The sequence below is a fragment of the Lissotriton vulgaris genome, chromosome 1_1 (assembly GCF_964263255.1).
Source record: "Lissotriton vulgaris chromosome 1_1, aLisVul1.2, whole genome shotgun sequence".
Taxonomy (NCBI): domain Eukaryota; kingdom Metazoa; phylum Chordata; class Amphibia; order Caudata; family Salamandridae; genus Lissotriton; species Lissotriton vulgaris.
This window is the reverse complement of record NC_141685.1, coordinates 1,954,654,072-1,954,677,307: the sequence shown is the minus strand read 5'-3', so window position 1 is coordinate 1,954,677,307 and position 23,236 is coordinate 1,954,654,072. Positions and strand designations below refer to the sequence as shown.

General features: G+C 52.3%; 1 protein-coding gene across 1 annotated transcript in view; it reads right to left on the bottom strand.

Annotated features, from left to right (window-relative positions):
* Positions 1–23,236, bottom strand: part of PRPF18 (pre-mRNA processing factor 18) — a 195,898-nt gene that overhangs the window by 90,291 nt on the left and 82,371 nt on the right. The window contains exons 6-7 of the mRNA XM_086933196.1: positions 15,044–15,190; positions 1,819–1,887 (exon numbers count right to left, since the gene is read on the bottom strand). Coding sequence (XP_086789322.1) covers positions 1,819–1,887; positions 15,044–15,190 — 216 coding nt within the window. The remainder of the gene's footprint in view (positions 1–1,818; positions 1,888–15,043; positions 15,191–23,236) is intronic.

The following is a 23,236-nucleotide window of genomic DNA, read 5'->3' as shown; positions in this document are numbered from 1 at the left end:
TTATCTCTTGTGCCTGTTGAGCTAATCTCAACTTCTCCATCTGGAACTCCCTGCCCTTCTTCTCTTCCTCATAGAGCCAACCTCAAGTTCAGGATTTCAACTAGACTTCACCACGGCAAGGGAAAATAACTCATAAATGTAGTGATAATGGTTCCCTAGAAATCAGTAGTGGTGGCTGCCTTAAGGAAATATTGGAAAGCAAATCTGTGGAAACACATGGGGAAAATATCTGCTAAAGGTCTAAGAGTCAGACAATCCAGCACTCACTCACTTATTCTTATCATGGTATTCTCCACGAGTCCATCCCAGTTTCTCCCTCCCGCGCTCCAGTTTCTCCAACTGTCCTCTTATGTACTCACAAAGAGCTCACTGTACATGTTTCTGGGAGCGCTCCACCCTCTATCCAAACGCTGATCCCTAAACAGATCTAAGGACAGCCTGCTAAGGTGTTATGTACCTCCCACTAACCTTGTAGCAACTGTATCAAAATGTTGCTAATGTTCTGAAGAGTTCAAGATGGTCTTACTATACCAGCGCTGTAAATTGAAACTGGCTTATGAAGGATCTCACATCGCTTACAACCAATTATCAGACCCCATTCGGAGGCCACCACTCCTTCAACCTACAGCTCTGTATAGGCCCCTCAAATTCGAAGAGAAGGAGCCGGTGGCCAAGCATTCTCATAACTGGCCCTAAAGCCTTTAAAGACTTCCCCATGCACATCAGAACTGTTAGGGCAATCCCAGAATGCTGCAAAAAAACGGGCAACCTGACTATTCAAATAGTGCCCAGTCAGGGCAGCACCTCTGCTGAAGGTGACAGGAGACCCCCCAAGAGTGACATATAAATACACACAACATAATAAAACAAAAAATGCTTATATGAAGCTGATCCTTGGCCACTGCAAAAGTTGTTAGATTTTGAGAAATTGTTGGTTCTGCCCCAGGATTTTGACCATCTTCTCTCACATCTACCATGTTGAAATCCTTGGCACATTTCCGACTAAGCGCTTCGATTACAGTTCAAACCAGATGGCAGTAAAAATAAGTCTGAAGTGGAGTCAGTTCCCTAGTGCATTGTGAGTTTTGAGAAAGTGATCATGGGTCATTTGCTGCCTGCTCATAACCAAATATATTATTTGAGCACTCAACACCAAACGCTAGAACAGCACACAGCATCTGACCTACAATGGCGTTTACTTCAAAACCACTCTCTTCAAGACCACTCTGTGGTCTTTCCTTTTGCTGGTTCTTTTAGGTTCAGTACTAGGACACCGTTGACAACAGTCAGGTAATGAAAATTACAGGTTCTATGTATTCAAAGTATTTGGATGGGCCTAAGACTTGATGTAGTAGCTAGACCAATATCTGTAACACACCAGCACAATGTGAATGCCTTTGTTATGTTGGGCAAAGCATTTTAAACAATTTATTTCTGCTACAGAACAACCTTTCAGGAGGTCACTATTTATGCTGTGCAACAAATATGTTGTATTAGAGGGAAAAAGCAGCATTTAAAATAGACCTCTCTTGTGGAACCCCTTGAAAATAACACACCTACAATCAGAAGTGAACAGTCAGCTTTCACAATAAACGAGCGGGTTATTATAATGTTTCCTCTGCTGGTAAAATTCCATTGATGTGTAAAAAGTCTGAGCTACTTGTTAAAATATGTAGCCCAAGCTGCACTGTTGGAGTATCACCAGAAGACTGAATGAAAGTTTTAAAATATCCCGGAAACACAATACATGCAGTGTTTTATATTGAAAGAAACGGTTTCATATTAAGTGAACAAATTCCAGCATGGAAAGTTACATACCTTCATGACTTTGGTTATGCTGTCCATATCCTTATCATCATCACCTTGTCCCAACGATTCTCCCAAAGCCTATAAAAAATGTTTTCAGTAACACAATATATCAGAATATGTACATTAGATTGCCTTTTATTAGATGAACTGCTTTGCATCGTCACCTAACATACCCTATGGCTTCAAAAAGTGATTGGGATTGCGTCGAGTGGAGTGGTATTGGGCAGAGTGGAGTGACGGGGGCAGAGTGGAGTGACTGGGGCAGAGTGGCGGGGGGCAGAGTGGCGGGGGGCGGAGGGTCGTGGCGGGGAGCAGAGTGGAGTGGCGGGGGGCAGAGTGGCAGAGGGCAGAGTGGAGTGCGGGGGCAGAGTGGCAGAGGGCAGAATGGCGGGGGCAGAGTGGAGTGGCGGGGGCAGAGTGGAGTGGCAGGGGGCAGAGTGGAGTGGCGGGGGGCAGAGTGGAGTGGCGGGGGGCAGAGTGGAGTGGCGGGGGGCAGAGTGGAGTGGCGGGGGCCAGAGCGGGGCAGAGCAGAGCCGGGCAGAGCAGAGCCGGGCAGAGCAGAGCGGAGGAGGGCAGAGCAGAGCAGAGCGGGGCAGAGCAGAGCGGGGCAGAGCAGGGCAGAGCAGAGCAGAGCAGAGCAGGGCAGAGCAGGGCAGAGCAGAGCAGAGTGGGGCAGAGCAGAGCAGAGTGGGGCAGAGCAGAGTGGGGCAGAGCAGAGCAGAGTGGGGCAAAGCAGAGTGGGGCAGAGCAGAGTGGGGCAGAGTGGGGCAGAGTGGGGCAGAGTAGGGCAGAGCAGAGTGGGGCAGAGCAGAGCAGAGTGGGGCAGAGCAGAGCAGAGTGGGGCAGAGCAGAGCAGAGTGGGGCAGAGCAGAGTGGGGCAGAGCAGAGTGGGGCAGAGCAGAGTGGGGCAGAGCAGAGCAGAGTGGGGCAGAGCAGAGCAGAGTGGGGCAGAGCAGAGCAGAGTGGGGCAGAGCAGAGCAGAGTGGGGCAGAGCAGAGCAGAGTGGGGCAGAGCAGAGTGGGGTAGAGCAGAGCAGAGTGGGGCAGAGTGAGGCAGAGCAGAGTGGGGCAGAGCAGAGTGGGGCAGAGCAGAGCAGAGCAGAGTGGGGCAGAGCAGAGCAGAGCCGGGCAGAGCAGAGCGGGGCGGGGCAGAGCGGGGCAGAGCAGAGTAGGGCAGAGCAGAGTGGGGCAGAGCAGAGAGCAGAGTGGGGCAGAGCAGAGTGGGGCAGAGCAGAGTGGGGCAGAGCAGAGCAGAGTAGAGCAGAGCAGAGTGGGGCAGAGTAGAGCAGAGCGGGGCAGAGTAGAGCAGAGCAGAGCGGGGCAGAGCAGAGTAGAGCAGAGCGGGGCAGAGCAGAGCGGGGCAGAGCAGAGAGGAGCAGAGCAGAGCGGGGCAGAGCAGAGTAGAGCAGAGCAGGGCAGAGCCGGGTGGGGCAGAGCCGAGTGGAGCAGAGCAGAGTGGGGCAGAGCAGAGTGGGGCAGAGCAGAGCAGAGTGGGGCAGAGCAGAGCAGAGTGGGGCAGAGCAGAGCAGAGTGGGGCAGAGCAGAGTGGGGCAGAGCAGAGTGGGGCAGAGCAGAGTGGGGCAGAGCAGAGTGGGGCAGAGCAGAGCAGAGTGGGGCAGAGCAGAGTGGGGCAGGGCAGAGTGGGGCAGAGCAGAGTGGGGCAGAGCAGAGTGGGGCAGAGCAGAGTGGGGCAGAGCAGAGTGGGGCAGAGCAGAGCAGAGTGGGGCAGAGCAGAGCAGAGTGGGGCAGAGCAGAGCAGAGTGGGGCAGAGCAGAGTGGGGCAGAGCAGAGCAGAGTGGGGCAGAGCAGAGCAGAGTGGGGCAGAGCAGAGCAGAGTGGGGCAGAGCAGAGCAGAGTGGGGCAGAGCAGAGTGGGGCAGAGCAGAGTGGGGCAGAGCAGAGCAGAGTGGGGCAGAGCAGAGTGGGGCAGAGCGGGGCAGAGCAGAGCGGGGCAGAGCAGAGCGGGGCAGAGCAGAGCGGGGCGGGGCAGAGCGGGGCAGGGCAGAGCGGGGCAGAGTGGGGCAGAGCAGAGTGGGGCAGAGCGGGGCAGAGCAGAGCGGGGCAGAGCAGAGAGGAGCAGAGCAGAGCCGGGCAGAGCAGAGCGGGGCGGGGCAGAGCAGAGTAGAGCAGAGTGGGGCAGAGCAGAGTGGGGCAGAGCAGAGTGGGGCAGAGCAGAGTGGGGCAGAGCAGAGTAGAGCAGAGCAGAGTGGGGCAGAGTAGAGCAGAGCGGGGCAGAGCAGAGTAGAGCAGAGCGGGGCAGAGCAGAGTAGAGCAGAGCGGGGCAGAGCAGAGCAGAGCGGGGCAGAGCAGAGCGGGGCAGAGCAGAGCGGGGCAGAGCAGAGCAGAGCCGGGTGGGGCAGAGCCAAGTGGAGTGGAGCAGAGCAGAGTGGGGCAGAGCAGAGCAGAGTGGGGCAGAGCAGAGTGGGGTAGAGCAGAGTGGGGTAGAGCAGAGTGGGGCAGAGCAGAGTGGGGCAGAGCAGAGTGGGGCAGAGCAGAGTGGGGCAGAGCAGAGTGGGGCAGAGCAGAGTGGAGCAGAGCAGAGTGGAGCAGAGTGGGGCAGAGCAGAGTGGGGCAGAGCAGAGTGGGGCAGAGCAGAGCAGAGTGGGGCAGAGCAGAGCAGAGTGGGGCAGAGCAGAGCAGAGTGGGGCAGAGCAGAGTGGGGCAGAGCAGAGCAGAGTGGGGCAGAGCAGAGTGGGGCAGAGCAGAGTGGGGCAGGGCAGAGCAGAGTGGGGCAGAGCAGAGCAGAGTGGGGCAGAGCAGAGCAGAGTGGGGCAGAGCAGAGCAGAGTGGGGCAGAGCAGAGTGGGGCAGAGCAGAGCAGAGTGGGGCAGAGCAGAGCAGAGTCGGGCAGAGCAGAGTGGGGCAGAGCAGAGCAGAGTGGGGCAGAGCAGAGCAGAGTGGGGCAGAGCAGAGCAGAGTGGGGCAGAGCAGAGTGGGGCAGGGCAGAGCAGAGCAGAGCAGAGTGGGGCAGAGCAGAGCAGAGTGGGGCAGGGCAGAGCAGAGCAGAGTGGGGCAGAGCGGGGCAGAGTAGAGCAGAGCAGGGCAGAGCAGAGTATAGCAGAGCGGGGCAGAGCAGAGTATAGCAGAGCGGGGCAGAGCAGAGTATAGCAGAGCGGGGCAGAGCAGAGCAGAGTGGGGCAGAGCAGAGCAGAGTGGGGCAGAGCAGAGCAGAGTGGGGCAGAGCAGAGCAGAGTGGGGCAGAGCAGCGCAGAGTGGGGCAGAGCAGAGCAGAGTGGGGCAGAGCAGAGTACAGCAGAGCGGGGCAGAGCAGGGCAGAGCAGGGCAGAGCAGGGCAGAGCCAAGTGGAGCGGAGCAGAGCAGAGTGGGGCAGAGCAGAGCAGAGTGGGGCAGAGCAGAGCAGAGTGGGGCAGAGCAGAGCAGAGTGGGGCAGAGCAGAGCAGAGTGGGGCAGAGCAGAGCAGAGTGGGGCAGAGCAGAGCAGAGTGGGGCAGAGCAGAGCAGAGTGGGGCAGAGCAGAGTGGGAGAGCAGAGTGGGGCAGAGCAGAGTGGGGCAGAGCAGAGTGGGGCAGAGCAGAGTGGGGCAGAGCAGAGTGGGGCAGAGCAGAGTGGGGCAGAGCAGAGTGGGGCAGAGCAGAGTGGGGCAGAGCAGAGTGGGGCAGAGCAGAGTGGGGCAGAGCAGAGTGGGGCAGAGCAGAGTGGGGCAGAGCAGAGTGGGGCAGAGCAGAGTGGGGAAGAGCAGAGTGGGGAAGAGCAGAGTGGGGCAGAGCAGAGTGGGGCAGAGCAGAGTGGGGCAGAGCAGAGCAGAGTGGGGCAGAGCAGAGCAGAGTGGGGCAGAGCAGAGCAGAGTGGGGCGGGGCAGAGCGGGGCAGAGCAGAGGGGGGCAGAGCAGGTTGGAGTGGGGCAGACCAGAGCAGAGTGGGGCAGAGCAGAGCGGGGCAGAGCAGAGCGGGGCAGAGCAGAGCGGGGCAGAGCAGAGCGGGGCAGAGCAGAGCGGGGCAGAGCAGAGCGGGGCAGAGCGGGGCAGAGCAGAGCGGGGCAGAGCAGAGCGGGGCAGAGCAGAGCAGAGCGGGGCAGAGCGGGGCAGAGCAGAGCAGAGTGGGGCAGAGCAGAGCAGAGTGGGGCAGAGCAGAGCAGAGTGGGGCAGAGCAGAGCAGAGTGGGGCAGAGCAGAGTGGGGCAGAGCAGAGCAGAGCGGGGCAGAGCCGAGCGGGGCAGAGCAGAGCAGAGTGGGGCAGAGCAGAGCAGAGTGGGGCAGAGCAGAGCAGAGTGGGGCAGAGCAGAGTGGGGCAGAGCAGAGCAGAGAGGGGCAGAGCAGAGAGGGGCAGAGCAGAGAGGGGCAGAGCAGAGTGGGGCAGAGCAGAGTGGGGCAGAGCAGAGTGGGGCAGAGCAGAGTGGGGCAGAGCAGAGTGGGGCAGAGCAGAGTGGGGCAGAGCAGAGTGGGGCAGAGCAGAGCAGAGTGGGGCAGAGCAGAGCAGAGTGGGGCAGAGCAGAGTGGGGCAGAGCAGGGCAGAGCAGAGCAGAGTGGGGCAGAGCAGAGCAGAGTGGGGCAGAGCAGAGTGGGGCAGAGCGGGGCAGAGCAGAGTAGAGCAGAGCGGGGCAGAGCAGAGTATAGCAGAGCGGGGCAGAGCAGAGTATAGCGGGGCAGAGCAGAGCAGAGTGGGGCAGAGCAGGGCAGAGCCGGGTGGGGAAGAGCCGAGTGGGGCGGGGCAGAGCAGAGGGGGGCAGAGCAGAGGGGGGCAGAGCAGAGCAGAGTGGGGCGGGGCAGAGCAGAGCGGGGCAGAGCAGAGGTGGGCAGAGCAGAGCAGAGTGGGGCAGAGCAGAGCAGAGTGGGGCAGAGCAGAGCGGGGCAGAGCAGAGCGGGGCAGAGCAGAGCGGGGCAGAGCAGAGCGGGGCAGAGCAGGGCAGAGCAGAGCAGGGCAGAGCGGGGCAGAGCAGAGCAGAGTGGGGCAGAGCAGAGCAGAGTGGGGCAGAGCAGAGCGGGGCAGAGCAGAGCAGAGTGGGGCAGAGCAGAGCAGGGAAGAGCAGAGCAGAGCAGAGTGGGGCAGAGTGGGGCAGAGCAGAGTGGGGCAGAGCAGAGTGGGGCAGAGCAGAGCAGAGTGGGGCAGAGCAGAGTGGGGCAGAGCAGAGCAGAGTGGGGCAGAGCAGAGTGGGGCAGAGCAGAGTGGGGCAGAGCAGAGCAGAGTGGAGCGGGGCAGAGCAGAGCGGGGCAGAGCAGAGCGGAGCAGAGCAGAGCGGAGCGGGGCAGAGCGGAGCGGGGCAGAGCAGAGCGGGGCAGAGCAGAACAGAGCGGGGCAGAGCAGAGCAGAGTGGGGCAGAGCAGAGCAGAGTGGGGCAGAGCAGAGTGGGGCAGAGCAGAGCAGTGTGGGGCAGAGCAGAGTGGGGCAGAGCAGAGTGGAGCAGAGCAGATGGGGCAGAGCAGAGCAGAGTGGGGCAGAGCAGAGTAGAGCAGAGCAGAGTGGGGCAGAGTAGAGCAGAGTGGGGCAGAGCAGAGTGGGGCAGAGCAGAGTGGGGCAGAGCAGAGCGGAGTGGGGCAGAGCAGAGCGGAGTGGGGCAGAGCAGAGCGGAGTGGGGCAGAGCGGAGCGGGGCAGAGCAGAGCGGAGCGGGGCAGAGCAGAGCGGAGCGGGGCAGAGCAGAGCGGAGCGGGGCAGAGCAGAGCGGGGCAGAGCAGAGCGGGGCAGAGCAGAGCGGGGCAGAGCAGAGCAGAGCGGGGCAGAGCAGAGCAGAGCGGGGCAGAGCAGAGCAGAGCGGGGCAGAGCAGAGCAGAGCGGGGCAGAGCAGAGCAGAGCGGGGCAGAGCAGAGCAGAGCGGAGCAGAGCGGGGCAGAGCAGAGCAGAGCGGGGCAGAGCAGAGCAGAGCGGGGCAGAGCAGAGCAGAGCGGGGCAGAGCAGAGCAGAGTGGGGCAGAGCAGAGCAGAGTGGGGCAGAGCAGAGCAGAGTGGGGCAGAGCAGAGCAGAGTGGGGCAGAGCAGAGTGGGGCAGAGCAGAGTAGGGCAGAGCAGAGTGGGGCAGAGCAGAGTGGAGTGGGGCAGAGCAGAGTGGAGTGGGGCAGAGCAGAGTGGAGTGGGGCAGAGCAGAGTGGAGTGGGGCAGAGCAGAGTGGGGCAGAGCAGAGTGGGGCAGAGTGGAGTAGAGCAGGGTGGAGTGGGGCAGAGCAGGGTGGAGTAGAGCAGGGCGGAGTGGGGCAGAGCAGGGTGGATATGAGCAGAGTGGAGTGGGGCAGAGCAGGGTGGAGTGGGGCAGAGCAGGGCGGAGCGGGGCAGAGCAGGGTGGAGTAGAGCAGGGCGGATTGGGGCAGAGCAGGTTGGAGTGGGGCAGAGCAGGGCGGAGTGGGGCAGAGCAGGGCGGAGTAGAGCAGGGCGGAGCGGGGCAGAGCGGGGCAGAGCAGAGTGGGGCAGAGCAGAGCAGAGTGGGGCAGAGCAGAGTGGGGCAGAGCAGAGCAGAGTGGAGCAGAGCCGGGTGGGGCGGGGCAGAGCAGAGCGGGGCAGAGCAGAGGGGGGCAGAGCAGAGCAGAGTGGGGCAGAGCAGAGCAGAGTGGGGCAGAGCAGAGTAGAGCAGAGCAGAGCAGAGTAGAGCAGAGCAGAGCGGGGCAGAGCAGAGTGGGGCAGAGCAGAGTGGGGCAGAGCGGGGCAGAGCGGAGCGGGGCAGAGCGGGGCAGAGCGGGCAGAGCGGGGCAGAGCGGGGCAGAGTGGGGCAGAGCAGAGTGGGGCAGAGCAGAGCGGAGTGGGGCAGAGCAGAGCGGAGTGGGGCAGAGCAGAGCGGAGTGGGGCAGAGCAGAGCGGAGTGGGGCAGAGCAGAGCGGAGTGGGGCAGAGCAGAGCGGAGTGGGGCAGAGCGGAGTGGGGCAGAGCAGAGCGGAGTGGGGCAGAGCGGAGTGGGGCAGAGCAGAGCGGAGTGGGGCAGAGCAGAGCGGAGTGGGGCAGAGCGGAGTGGGACAGAGCAGAGTGGGGCAGAGCGGAGTGGGGCAGAGCGGAGTGGGGCAGAGCGGAGTGGGGCAGAGCGGAGTGGGGCAGAGCGGAGTGGGGCAGAGCAGAGCGGAGCGGGGCAGAGCGGGGCAGAGCGGGGCAGAGCGGGGCAGAGCGGGGCAGAGCGGGGCAGAGCGGAGTGGGGCAGAGCAGAGCAGAGCGGGGCAGAGCAGAGTGGGGCAGAGCAGAGTGGGGCAGAGCAGAGCAGAGTGGGGCAGAGCAGAGCAGAGTGGGGCAGAGCAGAGCAGAGTGGGGCAAAGCAGAGTGGGGCAGAGCAGAGCAGAGTGGGGCAGAGCAGAGCAGAGTGGGGCAGAGCAGAGCAGAGTGGGGCAGAGCAGAGCAGAGTGGGGCAGAGCGGAGTGGGGCAGAGTGGAGTGGGGCAGAGTGGAGTGGGGCGGGGCAGAGTGGAGTGGGGCAGAGTGGAGTGGGGCAGAGTGGAGTGGGGCAGAGTGGAGCAGAGCAGAGTGGAGCGGGCAGAGCAGAGTGGAGTAGAGCAGGGTGGAGTGGGGCAGAGCAGGGTGGAGTGGGGCAGGGCGGAGTGGGGCAGAGCAGGGTAGAGCAGGGCGGAGTGGGGCAGAGCAGAGCGGAGTAGGGCAGAGCGGAGTGGGGCAGAGCGGAGTGGGGCAGAGCAGGGTGGAGTAGAGCAGGGTGGAGTAGAGCAGGGTGGAGTAGAGCAGGGCGGAGTGGGGCAGAGCAGGGCGGGGCAGAGCAGGGCGGAGCGGGGCAGAGCAGGGCGGAGCGGGGCAGAGCAGGGCGGAGCGGGGCAGAGCGGGGCAGAGCAGGGCAGAGCGGGGCAGAGCAGGGCAGAGCGGGGCAGAGCAGGGCAGAGCGGGGCAGAGCAGGGCGGAGCGGGGCAGAGGTGGGCGGAGCGGGGCAGAGCAGGGCGGAGCGGGGCAGAGCAGGGCGGAGCGGGGCAGAGCAGGGCGGAGCGGGGCAGAGCAGGGCGGAGCGGGGCAGAGCAGGGCGGAGCGGGGCAGAGCAGGGCGGAGCGGGGCAGAGCAGGGCGGAGCGGGGCGGAGCGGGGCAGAGCAGGGCGGAGCGGGGCAGAGCAGGGCGGAGCGGGGCAGAGCAGGGCCGAGCAGGGCGAAGCGGAGCCGAGCAGGGCGAAGCGGAGCCGAGCGGGGCCGAGCGGGGCCGAGCGGGGCCGAGCAGAGTGGAGCGGGGCAGAGCAGAGTGGAGTAGAGCAGGGTGGAGTGGGGCAGAGCAGGGTGGAGTAGAGCAGGGAGGAGTGGGGCAGAGCAGGGTGGAGTAGAGCAGGGCGGAGCGGGCGGAGCAGGGCAGAGCAGGGTGGAGTGGGGCAGAGCAGGGTAGAGCAGGGTAGAGCGGGGCAGAGCAGGGTAGAGCAGGGTAGAGCAGGGTGGAGCGGGGCAGAGCAGGGTGGAGCGGGGCGGAGCAGGGTGGAGCGGGGCGGAGCAGGGTGGAGAGGGGCGGGGCAGAGAGGGGCGGGGCAGAGGGGCGGGGCAGAGCGGAGGGGGGGCTGAGCAGAGCAGAGCGGAGTGGGGCAGAGCGGAGTGGGGCAGAGCGGAGTGGGGCAGAGTGGAGTGGGGCAGAGTGGACTGGGAAAAGAGTGGACTGGTGTAGAGTGGACTGGCGTAGAGTGGAGAGGACTGGTGCATTGTGGAATGGTGTGGACTGGCGCAGAGCAGAGTGGCGCAGAGGAGCGAAGAGCAAAGGGGCGCAGAGTGGAGTGGACTGGCGCAGAGTGGACTGGGGCAGAGTGAAATGGCGTGGCGTTGCGGAGTGAACTGTCGTGGAGTGGCGTGGCATGGCGCAGAGTGGTGTGGAGTGGCATGGCGCAGGGTGGTGTGGAGTGGCACGGCGCAGAGTGGCATGGAGCAGAGTGGTGTGGTATGGTATGGTGCACAGTGGCGTGGAACAGAGTGGCGTGGAGCAGAGTGGCAGCGTTTGGCACACAGTTGCAAGGAGTGTCGTGGCGCAGAGCGGCGTGTTGCTGAGTGGCGCTGCATGGAGCAGAGTGGCGGAAGACTTTGCGTAGAGTGGTGGAGTTGCTTAGGGTATTGTTGCATGGAGTGGGTTAGAGTGCAGAGGCGTGGCTTGGCTTAGAGTGGAGTGGCGTTGTGTAGTGGCACTGAATGGTGTTTCATAGAGCATAGTGGCATTGCATCGAGCGGAGTGACAGTGTTGAGGGGTAGCATAAAGTGAAGTGTTGTGGCGCTGAGTAGCGTGGCATGCAGTAGCGTTGCATGTAGTGGCGTGATGTGGAGTTGCGAGGAGAGACACGGCGTGGAGTGGTATGGTGTAGATTAGATTGCAGTTGCATGGAGTGCAGTTGTGTAGAGTGGAGTGGCGGGAAGTGGAGTGGCATTGCGTAGAGTACAGTAGTGTGAAGTGGAGCGGAGTGGTGTGGTGTACAGTGGCATACTGTAGAGTGGCATGGTGCTGCGTGAGTGGCATTGCGTAGAGCAGAGTGGCGTTGCATTGAGCAAGAGTGGAGTGGGATTGTGTGTAGTGAGGCAGAGTGGCATTGCATGGAGTGGCATTGTGTGGAGTGGCAGTGCATAAAGTGGCGATGCATTGAGCGAGTGGCACTGCATAAAGCAGACTGCCATTCCGTGGAGTAAAATGGAGTGGAGTGCATTGTGTGGAGTAGCGTTGCGTGGAGTAGCGTTGCGTGGAGTAGCAATGCGTAGATTAGCGATGCGTAGATTAGCGATGCGTGCAGTGGCGGTGTGTAGAGTGGCGTTGCATGGAGTACAGTAGTGTGAAGTGGAGCTGCGTGGAGTGGCGTACAGTGGCATAGTGTAGAGTGGTGTTCCGTGGAGTGGCATGGTGCTGCACAAGTGGCATTGCGTGGAGCAGAGTGGCGTTGCCTGGAGCAGAGTGGAGTGGCATTGTGTGGAGTGGCAGTGCATAAAGGGGAGTGGTGTTGCATTGAGTGGCAATGCACAAAGCGGAGAGGCATTGCGAGGATTTGTGTTGGAGCAGAGTGGCGATGCATTGAGCGGAGTGGCACTACATAAAGCAGACTGTCATTTCGTGGAGTAAGATTGCGTGGAGTGGCATTGCGTGGAGTAGTGTTGCATACAGTGGCGTTGCGTGCAGTGGCGATGTGCAGAGTGGCGTTGCGTGGAGAGGCGCTGTGTGGAGTGCCTCTGCATAGAGTGGAGAGGCGTTGCGTGGAACTGAGAAGCGTGGTGATGCGGTGAGCGGAGTGGCATTGCGTGGAGCGGAGTGGCATTGCCTGGAGCAGAGTGGCATTGCCTGGAGCAGAGTGGCATTGCCTGGAGCAGAGTGGCATTGCCTGGAGCAGAGTGGCATTGCCTGGAGCAGAGTGGCATTACCTGGAGCAGAGTGGCATTGCCTGGAGAGGAGTGGGGTTGCATAGAATGGAGTGGGGTTGCATAGAATGGAGTGGGGTTGCATAGAATGGAGTGGGGTTGCATAGAATGGAGTGGGGTTGCATAGAATGGACTGAGGTTGCGTGGAGTGCAGTTGCATGGAGTGGCGTTACGTGGAGCAGAGTGGAATTGCGAGGAGTGGCACTGCGTGGAGTGGCCTGGCATGCCGTAGCGTTGAGTGGCATGGCATAGAGTGATGTGTAGTGTAGTTGCACAGAGTCAGAATGGCGCTCTGAAACAAATGTTGCTATCTACATATACCCTGACAATATAAATTACACAAACTGAAAAATAGTGAAAGGGAAAGGAAAATAGAATTTTTTAGGTCTCGCAAGCGAGAACTATTGTTACCGTGATTCTTCCCAAGGGAGACAGACCGGAGCACGCGCAGATTGTGGTCTGTGGACGCGCACGTCCAGCAACACGCACATCGCCTGTCCCGCTTTCGCTGGCAAGCCAGCGTACAGTTTCACTTTCGCGCTCAACTCACCCGGTCTGCTTGTTTTGGTAGTTGGCTGTTGCTCTCCATTAACGGGGCTGCAGGAGTCTCTCTTCACGCTGTCAGGGCCACGCCTGAAACCCGGCCTCTTTCCCCTGCGGGAAGAACCACAGTGGCAGCAGGCTCGCCACTCAGAACTTCCACCTTCAGCCAACTCTACAGGTGGCAGAAGCGGGGTTCACAGGAACATCGTCCGCCCTCTGGTAAGTGCAGGGCTATTCCAAAACATTGTGCTGCATGTTCTCAAAGTGCCGGACAGCCTCTGGGGTATCATCGCCGCTCGCGGGTGTTGCTGGGGCACGCGCAGATTGTGGTCTGTGGACGCGCACGCCCAGCCACGCGCACATCGCCTGTCCCGCTTTCGCTGGCAAGCCAGCATACAGTTTCACTTTCGCGCTCGACTCACCCATTCTGCTTGTTTTTAGGTCTCGTCTAGGCAGCGCAAGCGCTGCCGCAATTGCCTAATACATAAATACATAGAAAAAATAACATTTGCAATGCAATAGGTCTTACCTTACTGAAAGTTTGAGCTATTGGCATTGCAAATAATAATACAATGCCAATAGCTCAAACTTTCAGTAATGCGAGACCCATTGCATTGCAAATGCTTGTTTTAAAAAGCACTTGGAGTGTCTAATGAGCACTCACATCAACTGCTTTAAGTTGAATGTAAAAGTGCAGTAACACTCATGAGAAGCATTGGCATATCTCTCTGTGAGCAAATTGAACATTGCATCCTAAAAAGTTCAAACACCTAGAGCTTTACATAAATATAAAATAGCATACAAGCAAGAACTCAATATCGGATCAGTATAGCTGTAACATCTAACTGGTGCGGTTTACCATTGAAGGGAGGGTTAAGGGATAACCGTATTTAACACAGAGCAGAATGCACTTAGCATATGTTTTATTTACAACACTTGCGCTATGCATTCGCATATAACTTCATGCACAATCAACAACATATTCACTTTAAAGCACAGCATCGTGATGCTGTGCTACACACAAACCAAGCCAATGCTAATAATGGGGCGGAGTGAGGCTTTACAGCAGAGGTGCCCGGCTGTTGAAACAAGGGTTCTTGGTGGAAACAGTATGTGGTAGAGACCAGCAGCGAGAGCTAATTAAGAACAGGACACCATGAGAAACATGGGGGGTCTACAAACAAGTTGTGGACATGCGCTCGAGAAGCAGTCTTTAACAAAGAAGCAGTAATGGAAAAAGCAGGGTTGGGGGAGGAGTGGATCTGGGATAGAGAAGAGAGAGGCTTTGTATACAGTATCAGGAATTTAGCGTGGCAAGCAGGAATGGGCGGGAGGTGATGGTGGGGGGACAGCAAATGGAGAGTAAGTGAACTACGGCAGATGCAATAAAATGCATGCAGGGACAGGGGCCGAAGCTGAACAGTGTAACACAAGCAGGAAACAAAGAAAAAAGTAGTCCCACAGAACGAACACAAACACTGAAGCGTAAAGATAGCAGTACTTGGGCGGTGCTCCGTGGAAGGAAACAAAACACAAAAAGGAGGGATAAAGAGGAAGAATTCACCACTAGCGATTAAGCATTTTTAAAGGACAATCGAAGGGACGAAAAAAAAAAAGACATGGGGCGGATTGAATACAGCATGTCTCACAGGCACAGCGCATGCGCTGCCTAGGCTCGGCCTAAAAAATAGTGGCTGTATCATTTTGTATGCGGTTCTGGGCAGCATGGCTAAAAACCATTGGCAAAGCAAAAAAAGCCACGGAGGCAAGACTTATTGGCTTTCTGCTAAATCCTGTCAGATCATTTAACAAGCTACTTTTGACACAGGTAATATGAAGATCTATTTGGGGGCTTCTGACTGAGAAGATCTTCAGAAATGTTGCTAGCTGTGATACAGAGAATGAATATGCGGGAACATAAGAAATAGTAGGAGTACAGAGGAATAATTAGTCATCTTAACCTGAGGGGAAAAACGCATGCAAGTATCAGGCTCCTACAAAAGGAAGTGACGTGACATCTAGAGTTACATCGAAAGGTCTGCTATCATATGTCAGGGTAACAAACGAGACTGCTAGTTATTGCTTGGAAAGCAAATAAGCAAGGCCAGGTTTTAACAGGAATAGGACAGCTCAGTGATACAAAAAATAACGTACAGGGTTAAGAAGAGAGTCCCCCGTATCCTGTTTAATGGAAGGAAACAATGATGGGGTGCACTTTAATAAGTTACCCAATCTCGGCTTCAACTCAGACCAGTATTTCACAACCAAGTTGGTAAATGTTCCAGCCAAACTAGTAGACACTGTGATGACCTAATAGCCATGTGGGCTTTGTCTGAGATGCTGCAGTATCCCAAAAAGTATAACTCACAGGGTAATTTCCAATATCAACGCACTGCTGCGATTCCACCAAATCTAAAGAGACTGTCTAAATCAAAAAGGCATCTTTTTATATGCTTGCGCTTTACTCTGTATCTACCTCCAGCTCCTCGATTGTGGTATTCTCTTCATGAACTTTCAGGTCATTCTGGGTATCCTCTTCTCCCGGTTCCGGGCCTGCCACAAGTTCATGCAAGTACTGCTGGTCAATCTTATCCAGGGCAGCCTTCAAGTCGTTCCTCAAGCCCTGACAAAGAATATATTAAGGCAAAACAAAAAGTTTTTTTGTTTAACTTATATAGGCCAGTTATCATTAAGAGAACTTCATTAAAATACACGTTTTCAGCTTCTTAGCACCAACAAGTAGCCTGTTCAACAGGACAATATCATGAAATTCACCCCTTAGTAATACTTTTCTCAGCAAATCTCGCAGCAAACTGAAAAAAATAAAGAATACTACAAAATTCTCCTGTTACTGTTCTGCGGATAAACTAATCAGCCACATGTGTCACACAAGAACGCATCAATGTAATCACAGGAAAAATATATCTGCCGTTTGCACTCTTAGCCCTCTTTATTTAAAGAGTAAGGGACCAGAAACATTTGAAGTTCTGTCGCTTCCTTAGGGCTCATTCCTGAAGCCTATGTAGGCCTTTAATTTACAGCTTTTTGCCACAACTAAAATATAAGCACACAAACATTAGAGAAGGGTTGAAGGTGAAATCCTTTTAAGTGAAATTGGGCTGATGAAACTAGGAATGCAAACAAAAGTCACAGTCTGTAACGTGTACTTACACTACGTTCCTTAGCCCAATCTTTCATTAAGAAGAGTAGAAAATGATTATCTCATCCTAATACTCTGTCTAGAAAGAGGTATTGTAATCATTTCATTATATTTTAAACCAAGCCTATAGCTCTACTAATGATTCAAATATTTTTAGATAAGTTCTCTATGACTTGTATTTTTATAGATGGGCATGCCCTCCATCCCTCCCTTTCTTCTTGGTCTAGGATTCTGAAGATGGCTTCCAGTGAGCCTACTAGAGGCCTAGTCACTCAAAGGCTGTAGATTAAAAACTGTAATTAATAAAACGGCCTAAGATTTAAAAGAAGGGTTGCTCCAGGTCCTCGTGATACAACATTTTCAGTCTTAAACCTTCCTTCAACAAATAACTTTCAGGTGTAATTATATGAATTAGTTCAAGTACACAAAACTAAGGCTACAAATCCCAAAATGCACTGATCTGTAAATTAAATCATGATTAGAAATGAAGTTTCACTGTGACATGGGATCAACAGGTATCCTTATTAAGATGTGGTTTTGAAACAGAAAAGCCAATAAGAAAAAATAGCCATTTACTTTTAGAGACTTCCTTGCAAGTGTGCAGTAACTTTCAGATTTTTGGTAAAATTTATAAACTTGTTCCAAAACTGCAACTGGGAAGCTGCAGCAGCCACAAAATTCCAAGGGTACTGTGAGAAAACGTTTGTAAATTCCCATTTATGACAATGCAAAGAAATTTCTGCATGTGTAAAACGTACCTGGTACACATTTATGCATGGCAGAACGTTTTGCATAAGTACAATTGCAAACTGAAACGGTTTAATTTTTTCTATCCCTCACGCGTGCATCCCAAAATTTTGATGATTTTCCTTACTCTTTCCCACACTGGAAATTGATTCACTCCTCCCTTTGACAGCAGTAAATCTCTTATCCCTGGGAGGGAATGTGCCAGGGAAATGTTTGTGAACAGCCAAAGAAAATACGTTTTTGGATGTTCCCAAAATTTGCAATTAATTTCTGCTCCAGAAACCCTTAGTCCCTATTCCCTACCTTATTTTCATAGGAAAAAGTACATATGAGAAACATGTATGAGACTCAGACTCAGAAAGTGGCTTTATGCTTCAAAGCAAGCATTGGTAAAAACAATAGGTCTTGGCTTTGCCAATGGTTGAAAGCATTCAGGATCTGAGCAGCATGGTAAAAGCAAAAAAAAAGCTTTAATAAAAACTGCGATGATGTGGTGGTCGCAACATTTTGTAGGCCTGTATGAGCATGCCTACGCAAGGTTTTAATTGCAGGGCAATGGGGGCAAGCAACAAGGAGGACTGGTGTGTAGAGGAAGCAACATGGTGGGGTGAAAGGGAAACACCACAAAAGGTGTCATGGGTTGGTGGAAAGCAACACAGAGGTGTGTGGGATGGAGAAGGCTGACAATAATGGACAATAACTGGAAGTGGTATTAGAACCAGAAGCAAAGTAATGTACACTGGAAATGCAAATGAGATATCAATAGGAAGCCAGATCACCCCTCATAAGACTTACATCCACAAGAGGATCAGTTGGACTGGAGTACAGCTAAATTTTAAGGGGGGATTAAAAGAGAAGGAAGGGGGTATTTAATGGTTGTGGGAATTTAGAGGGGGAGAGGATGAGTCTTCACACTAAGGTTTTCACTGAATTGGGACAAGAGTTGGGGAAGGTTTAGTTTATACAAGCAAGCTCCATACAACCAAACGCACACTAGACTCGTACAGCAGTTCTATATGTAGATGGAGGACATAATTATCCAGCTGCTGTGCCTGGTCTCTTCACAAAAAGATTATGCCTTGCTAGCTGAGCAACATGCTGACATAGTGGATCTTCAAGAGACAAATCTCAAGAAAGTGGACACAGCCAGATTGAAGTCTAAACAATACACAACACAACTTCACTCTTCAATCCAAAATAAAGCTTGAGGAGAAGAAATTATGACTTTTAGATCGCTTCAAGTGGTGGTTCTGGACACCCCAATAGACTAAGAGGGAAGATATGTGATGGTAAAGGAAATTATCATGGACAAACCGTACTCTAATATTCATTGTATGTGCAACACAAGGGGTATGATGACCTCTTGAAGAAAACCCTAGGGAAAGCTAACATTTTTGCAAAGGACACAACACTAATGATAGGAGACTTTAATGCAGTGACTACGGGGTCCCTGGATAGGTCATCAACCACCTGGGAAACTAATAAAAACAAGTCATTGGAGACCAAGGAACTTTTGCAGGAACTGGAGGTTATAGGTACAATGAGGCATGTTCACCCGTGGAAATGGGATTATATGTTCTATTCTGCAGTACACCACTCAAGTTCAATTTATTTATGATTTTGGAACTCAAATGAGATCTACATAAAAAGAAGGCACAAAAAGATAAAACATACATTTTCGGACAGTAAAGTATGGTTTACAAATACACAAAATCTTGTAAAAAGTCAGATAAAATCACTAATGATAATCATAACATCCATATGAAATTTTAAATATCTAAGAAAAAAATTAAAAAGTTAAAAATCCTGTGACAAAACATTTCATTTGGTGGATTGTAAATGGCGTCTATAAATGCGGTGGCAGACAAAATGGATAGTTGTAGGCAGATTGGCCTCATCCACTTACGTCGATATAATAAAAGAGACGGACAAATAAAAAGCACATGGGTAACATCCTGGATAGAATTGTTACACAAATTACAGACTGGGGAGGAACCGTACCATTTGAACAATACATTATTCAGTGGAAGAGAACCCTGCCTCAATAAAAGCCAGAAACGGCGCACTCCATGGGGGAGGTTCCAAGTAATATAAGATTGTACCTTATTTATCAGACAGGAGTCAATAACTGGGTGAATGCCTCTCTTTAAAATACGGGCTTCCCTGTCCATAGTGAAACTTAATTTCCAGGTGGCCCGTTTCAAAATGGCCTTTAGCTGATACGATGATAAAGTAAAAAGTACAGATTCGTCCAATTGAAGCAAGTCAACCGCAGTTCTAAATCTTTTTACAATTAATGATTGCTCATTTAAGGTTCCTAATAATTCTTTCTGAATAAAAGATCTTAATGTACCAGGTTCACCCTTTACCAGGCTTGTAACCCATCGCACTATCCCTGCAAGACCCTGTACCAAACTACTGCGCAGACCAAATTCCAACCTAAGAGCGGCAACAGAACAAGTAGCGTTAACTGAGGCTAGGTTCCGCAAGATTTTTCCTTCTGTTATATTTAAAAAGCCCCATTTTCCTAAGTCGAGTAGTTCAGTACCATACAACAGGGAAGCTGGGATTTTAGCACGAAAAACCTTTAGTAGGAGTGCAAAGTGTCTTCTGCCTGTGGATCTGAAGAGGGAGATTAAGCTTTTACCTTGTGCCATTGCTTTCCGAATATTGTTTTCTATATGAGCCTTGTCACTTGAATTTCCGCACACTGTTTTTCCTAGGAAGACATATGATTTTACCACTTCCAATTTTTGTCCACCTACAGACCAAGCATAATTCCCATACTTCAACTTTTTCCTTCCCTGCAAGCACATTACTTTACTTTTAGACACATTTATCTTTAAGTGATGGGCCTCTGCATATTCATGTAATACCTGCAGACGACTATTTAATCCCCTCGGTGTTAAATCCAGTATTAATATGTCGTCGGCATAAAGCAAACAGACAATCGATTTTCCGCCCAATAATGGGGCGATACCTTCACTTAAAGACAGAGCATAGGGGATGTCAGATATACATAAGGAGAATAATAGAGGGGCCAATAAACAACCTTGTTTTAAGCCGTTTGTTGTAGGAATAACTTGGGATAGACCTCTTTCCCCTCCCATCAAGACTCTACACCAAGTGTCAGTATGGAGAGCTCGAACTAGCTCCATAAGGATGGCCGGCATGCCGAAGTCCGATAGTTTTCTCCACGATCTACTTTATCGAATGCCGTGGAGAAATCTATGAAAGCTGCGTACACTTTCCCTCCTTGGTCTTTAACATATTTTTCAGTTATTACTTGCAATGCCGTTAGATTATCCATGGTTCCATGCTTTCACCTAAATCCGGTCTGCTCAAAGGGCAAAATTTCACCCCAAGTCCACCCAGTCATTGATTTGCATCAAGAGGCATTTGGCGAAGACTTTACCCACGGCATCTAGAAGTGCAATTTGTCGGTAGTTATGTGGAGCGTCGCGGTCTTCCTTCTTGAAGAGGGGGACTAATATACCCCCTTTCCAAGACGGCAGAACCGTTTTATTTGCAAAGCACAATCTAAACACCGGAAAAAGGATTTTACTCCACAACGCACTATTTTGTTTCAAAACTGAAATTGGAGCTCATCCGGGCCCATCGCCCTGAGGAGCGCAAACCCTTGATGGCCAATTCTATATCTTTTTCGGAAGGCGATCCATATGGTGAGAGATCTTAATTTGTTCCACTACAATCAATTACAGTTCCTTTACTTGCATAAAGGTTCTGGATATAACCAACCCATATATGCTTCTCAATAGCAACTGGGAGTGGTCTTGATCTAACTCCACAACCCTCCCCGATGAGAGACCAGAATGTTCTTATTTGACCTTTCAATGCAGCTTCCCTCAATTTGATTCATATACTACCTTCACTCTCTTTTCTCATCTTAACCTTCACCCTAGTCCTCCTTCTCTTTAGTAGTAAAATTCTACGATATCTTTTGGAGGAGTAGGTCAGATACTGTTCCCTAATTAATTTATTTATTTCAATATTAAATAGACGTAGAGATCTGGGAGTTACTTTAATATTACTTTTTTGGTTTGTTTTTTTGCAATTGCAATCACCGTATTCATGAAGTCAACAAAACATGCTATTTCAAAGCCATTCCAGTTAACCAAATTTTCCACAGCAGCCTCTAGAATACTTTCCAAACCCCTAATTGCCCTGATATCCCAGTGGCATCTCCCTGATTTCTTACCAAGACCAACAGATTCACTGTTTAATGACCATGAATCGGTCAGAATTGGGTTTAAATTTACAGTGAGAGTTAGCACTTTATGATCACTATGGAGAGTATTGGAGACCTTAAGATCTTTCCGAAGGAAGAAGGAGGTGCTTCCCACTATCACGTAGTCTAGAATGGATTCACTGTTATTTGATTTACAGGTAAAGTTCGCCGGTGTATCCGAGGGTAGCCTTCCATTTGCTATAATGCCATCAACTTTTGTCAATTCATCAAGGAGCAATTTCCCTCTCTTATTTGTCCTAATGTTTCGAGGAAAGAGCGCTTGAGGAATCTGCAAGGATTCTTCTTTATCCTTATTTCTGAATATGTCTAAATTAAGATTAGAGATTTTACAATTAAGATCCCCTAACAAAACTATATGAGGGGTGGGTTCTGCTTCAATGACTTTCTTTATGTATAAAAAGACCTTCTTTAAAAGTGCATTGTGGCAGGCGTCTGGTGGAATATAAGCATTTATCAGAATCAGTGGTTTACATTTTTCAGCGTTGTCAAAGTTGAGAAATGTTATTGCCTGAAAAAGGTTGCTAGGGTCTATGTAATAAACATAATTCCATTTTATCTTATTAGACAACAGGCAAGCCGCCCCGCCCCTTGCATGTCCTCTCCTAGATGGAATTGCTCTGCCATCTAGCGTGAAATAATCCTTACCTAACAATAATTTCTCTGTACACCAAGTCTCTTGGAGACAGATCACGTTTGCATCTAATGTATGTAGACATTGCACCTTTTCCCTACTTTTCTTTATTCCTGCGGCATTCCACGATATTATTTTTAATTCATTGCTAAAAGAACGGATGCAAGGGGAGATTATTATTGGAACTGCTCAGTACACCACTCATATTTAAGATAGATAAGGAATTCCTTTCCGCAAGGGCAGTGCCATCATTGGTGGAAGTGGAGATAGGAACAAATTTGATATCAGATCATACTACGAGATGGATTAGGCTGAAAGGTAGAATGTGCACTTTAAGAGATAGAAACTGGAGGCTGAGCAACCATTTACCACAGCGTCAATGGCGAGGAAATTTTGAAAGTTATAGACAAATATTATAGTCTCAATGCATCGGATGAAATTTTCTCCGCCTCCTTGTGAGACAGTATTCAGGGGCAAACTGATAGACATGAGAAGCATTTAAAAGAGAGAAGGGCTTAATTAAAGTTGATCTCGAGAAGGGCTCGAATACTTTAACAGGGTCTAAATCAACCTTCAAACAGATAATGTCAGACACACGACAGCCACAGACATTGCAAAGCAAATGGGCGTAGAGAGCTTTACAAAACACAGGGAACAAGGCTCACCACCTACTAGCCAACTCTCTCAAGGCTTAGATGAATAAAAAACTGTTAAGGGCTTAAGCTGAGTAAACGGAACACTGACATATGACAACAGAACAATAGCTGAACATTTTGGGATGTACTGTTATGTTATGTTAAAAGCTCTTCTAAAGCGCACGTTCACCAAACGGTTTCATGGCACTGAGGGGTGGAGAGGGGACAGCAGGAAGCCAAGTTTAATCGCTATACGCTTGAGCAAACAGCTGAGTCTTCAGCAGTTTTCAAAATAGTGCATAGGAGGTCGCCGACCTCATCTCCACGGGGAGAGAGTTCCAAAATTGTGGGGCCAAGGCAGCGAATCTTGAGCCTCCATGCTTTTTGCGTTTGCTAAGAGGGGCTGACTAACAGATCCAAATGAGAAGAACGCAGGTCTCGAGTGGGAAAGTATTGTTGAATCCTGGAAGAGATGAATGCCGGGTTATTGCCATTAAGGGCTTTAAAGATGGTACATCCCACCTTGAAAGTACATCGCTTGGCCACAGATAGCCAGTGTAGGTTTTTCATAAGGGATCTGACATGTTGCCACTTTGGTAGATGGGAGATAAGTCTGGCAGCTTGGTTCTGAACCAGCTGAATACGTCTAAATTGATAGGCTGGAGTGCCCATATACAATGAATTTGCATAATCCAGACAAGAGATAACCAAGGCTATCTGTGAATTCATCAACTGATCGTTCAAGATCACTATACCCAAACTTTTGGCAGAACTTACTGGCACCAGGGAATTACCCAATGAGGAGGGCCAAAAGTTGGAGTGCTAAGGGTTGGCTGAGCCACCTGTAAGAATCAGCTCAGTTTTATCATGATTCAGCTTCAGCTGGTTGTTGTTCATTTATTCACTTACGAAGATCTTGGTAGCTTGAAAGTTGATACAGAGGATGCTGGTAAATTGATGTCAAACACTAGTTGGAGATCATCTGTGTAGTTAAAAGTTTCAATCTTTCTTCTCTCAAAGAACGAATTAACACCTTGACTGCTACAGTAATTCCCCCTCTGTGCTGCAGATCCATGAATCCCATTATTCATGACGAGCTCAGCTCGTCATGAGCACACAATCAGTGTACTGCATGACGAGCTGAGCTCGTCATGAGCATGGAAGGGGTTAAAGGGAGGAAGTACAAAATAAATAAGAGCGGAGAAAGAGAAGAGCCCTGGGGGACC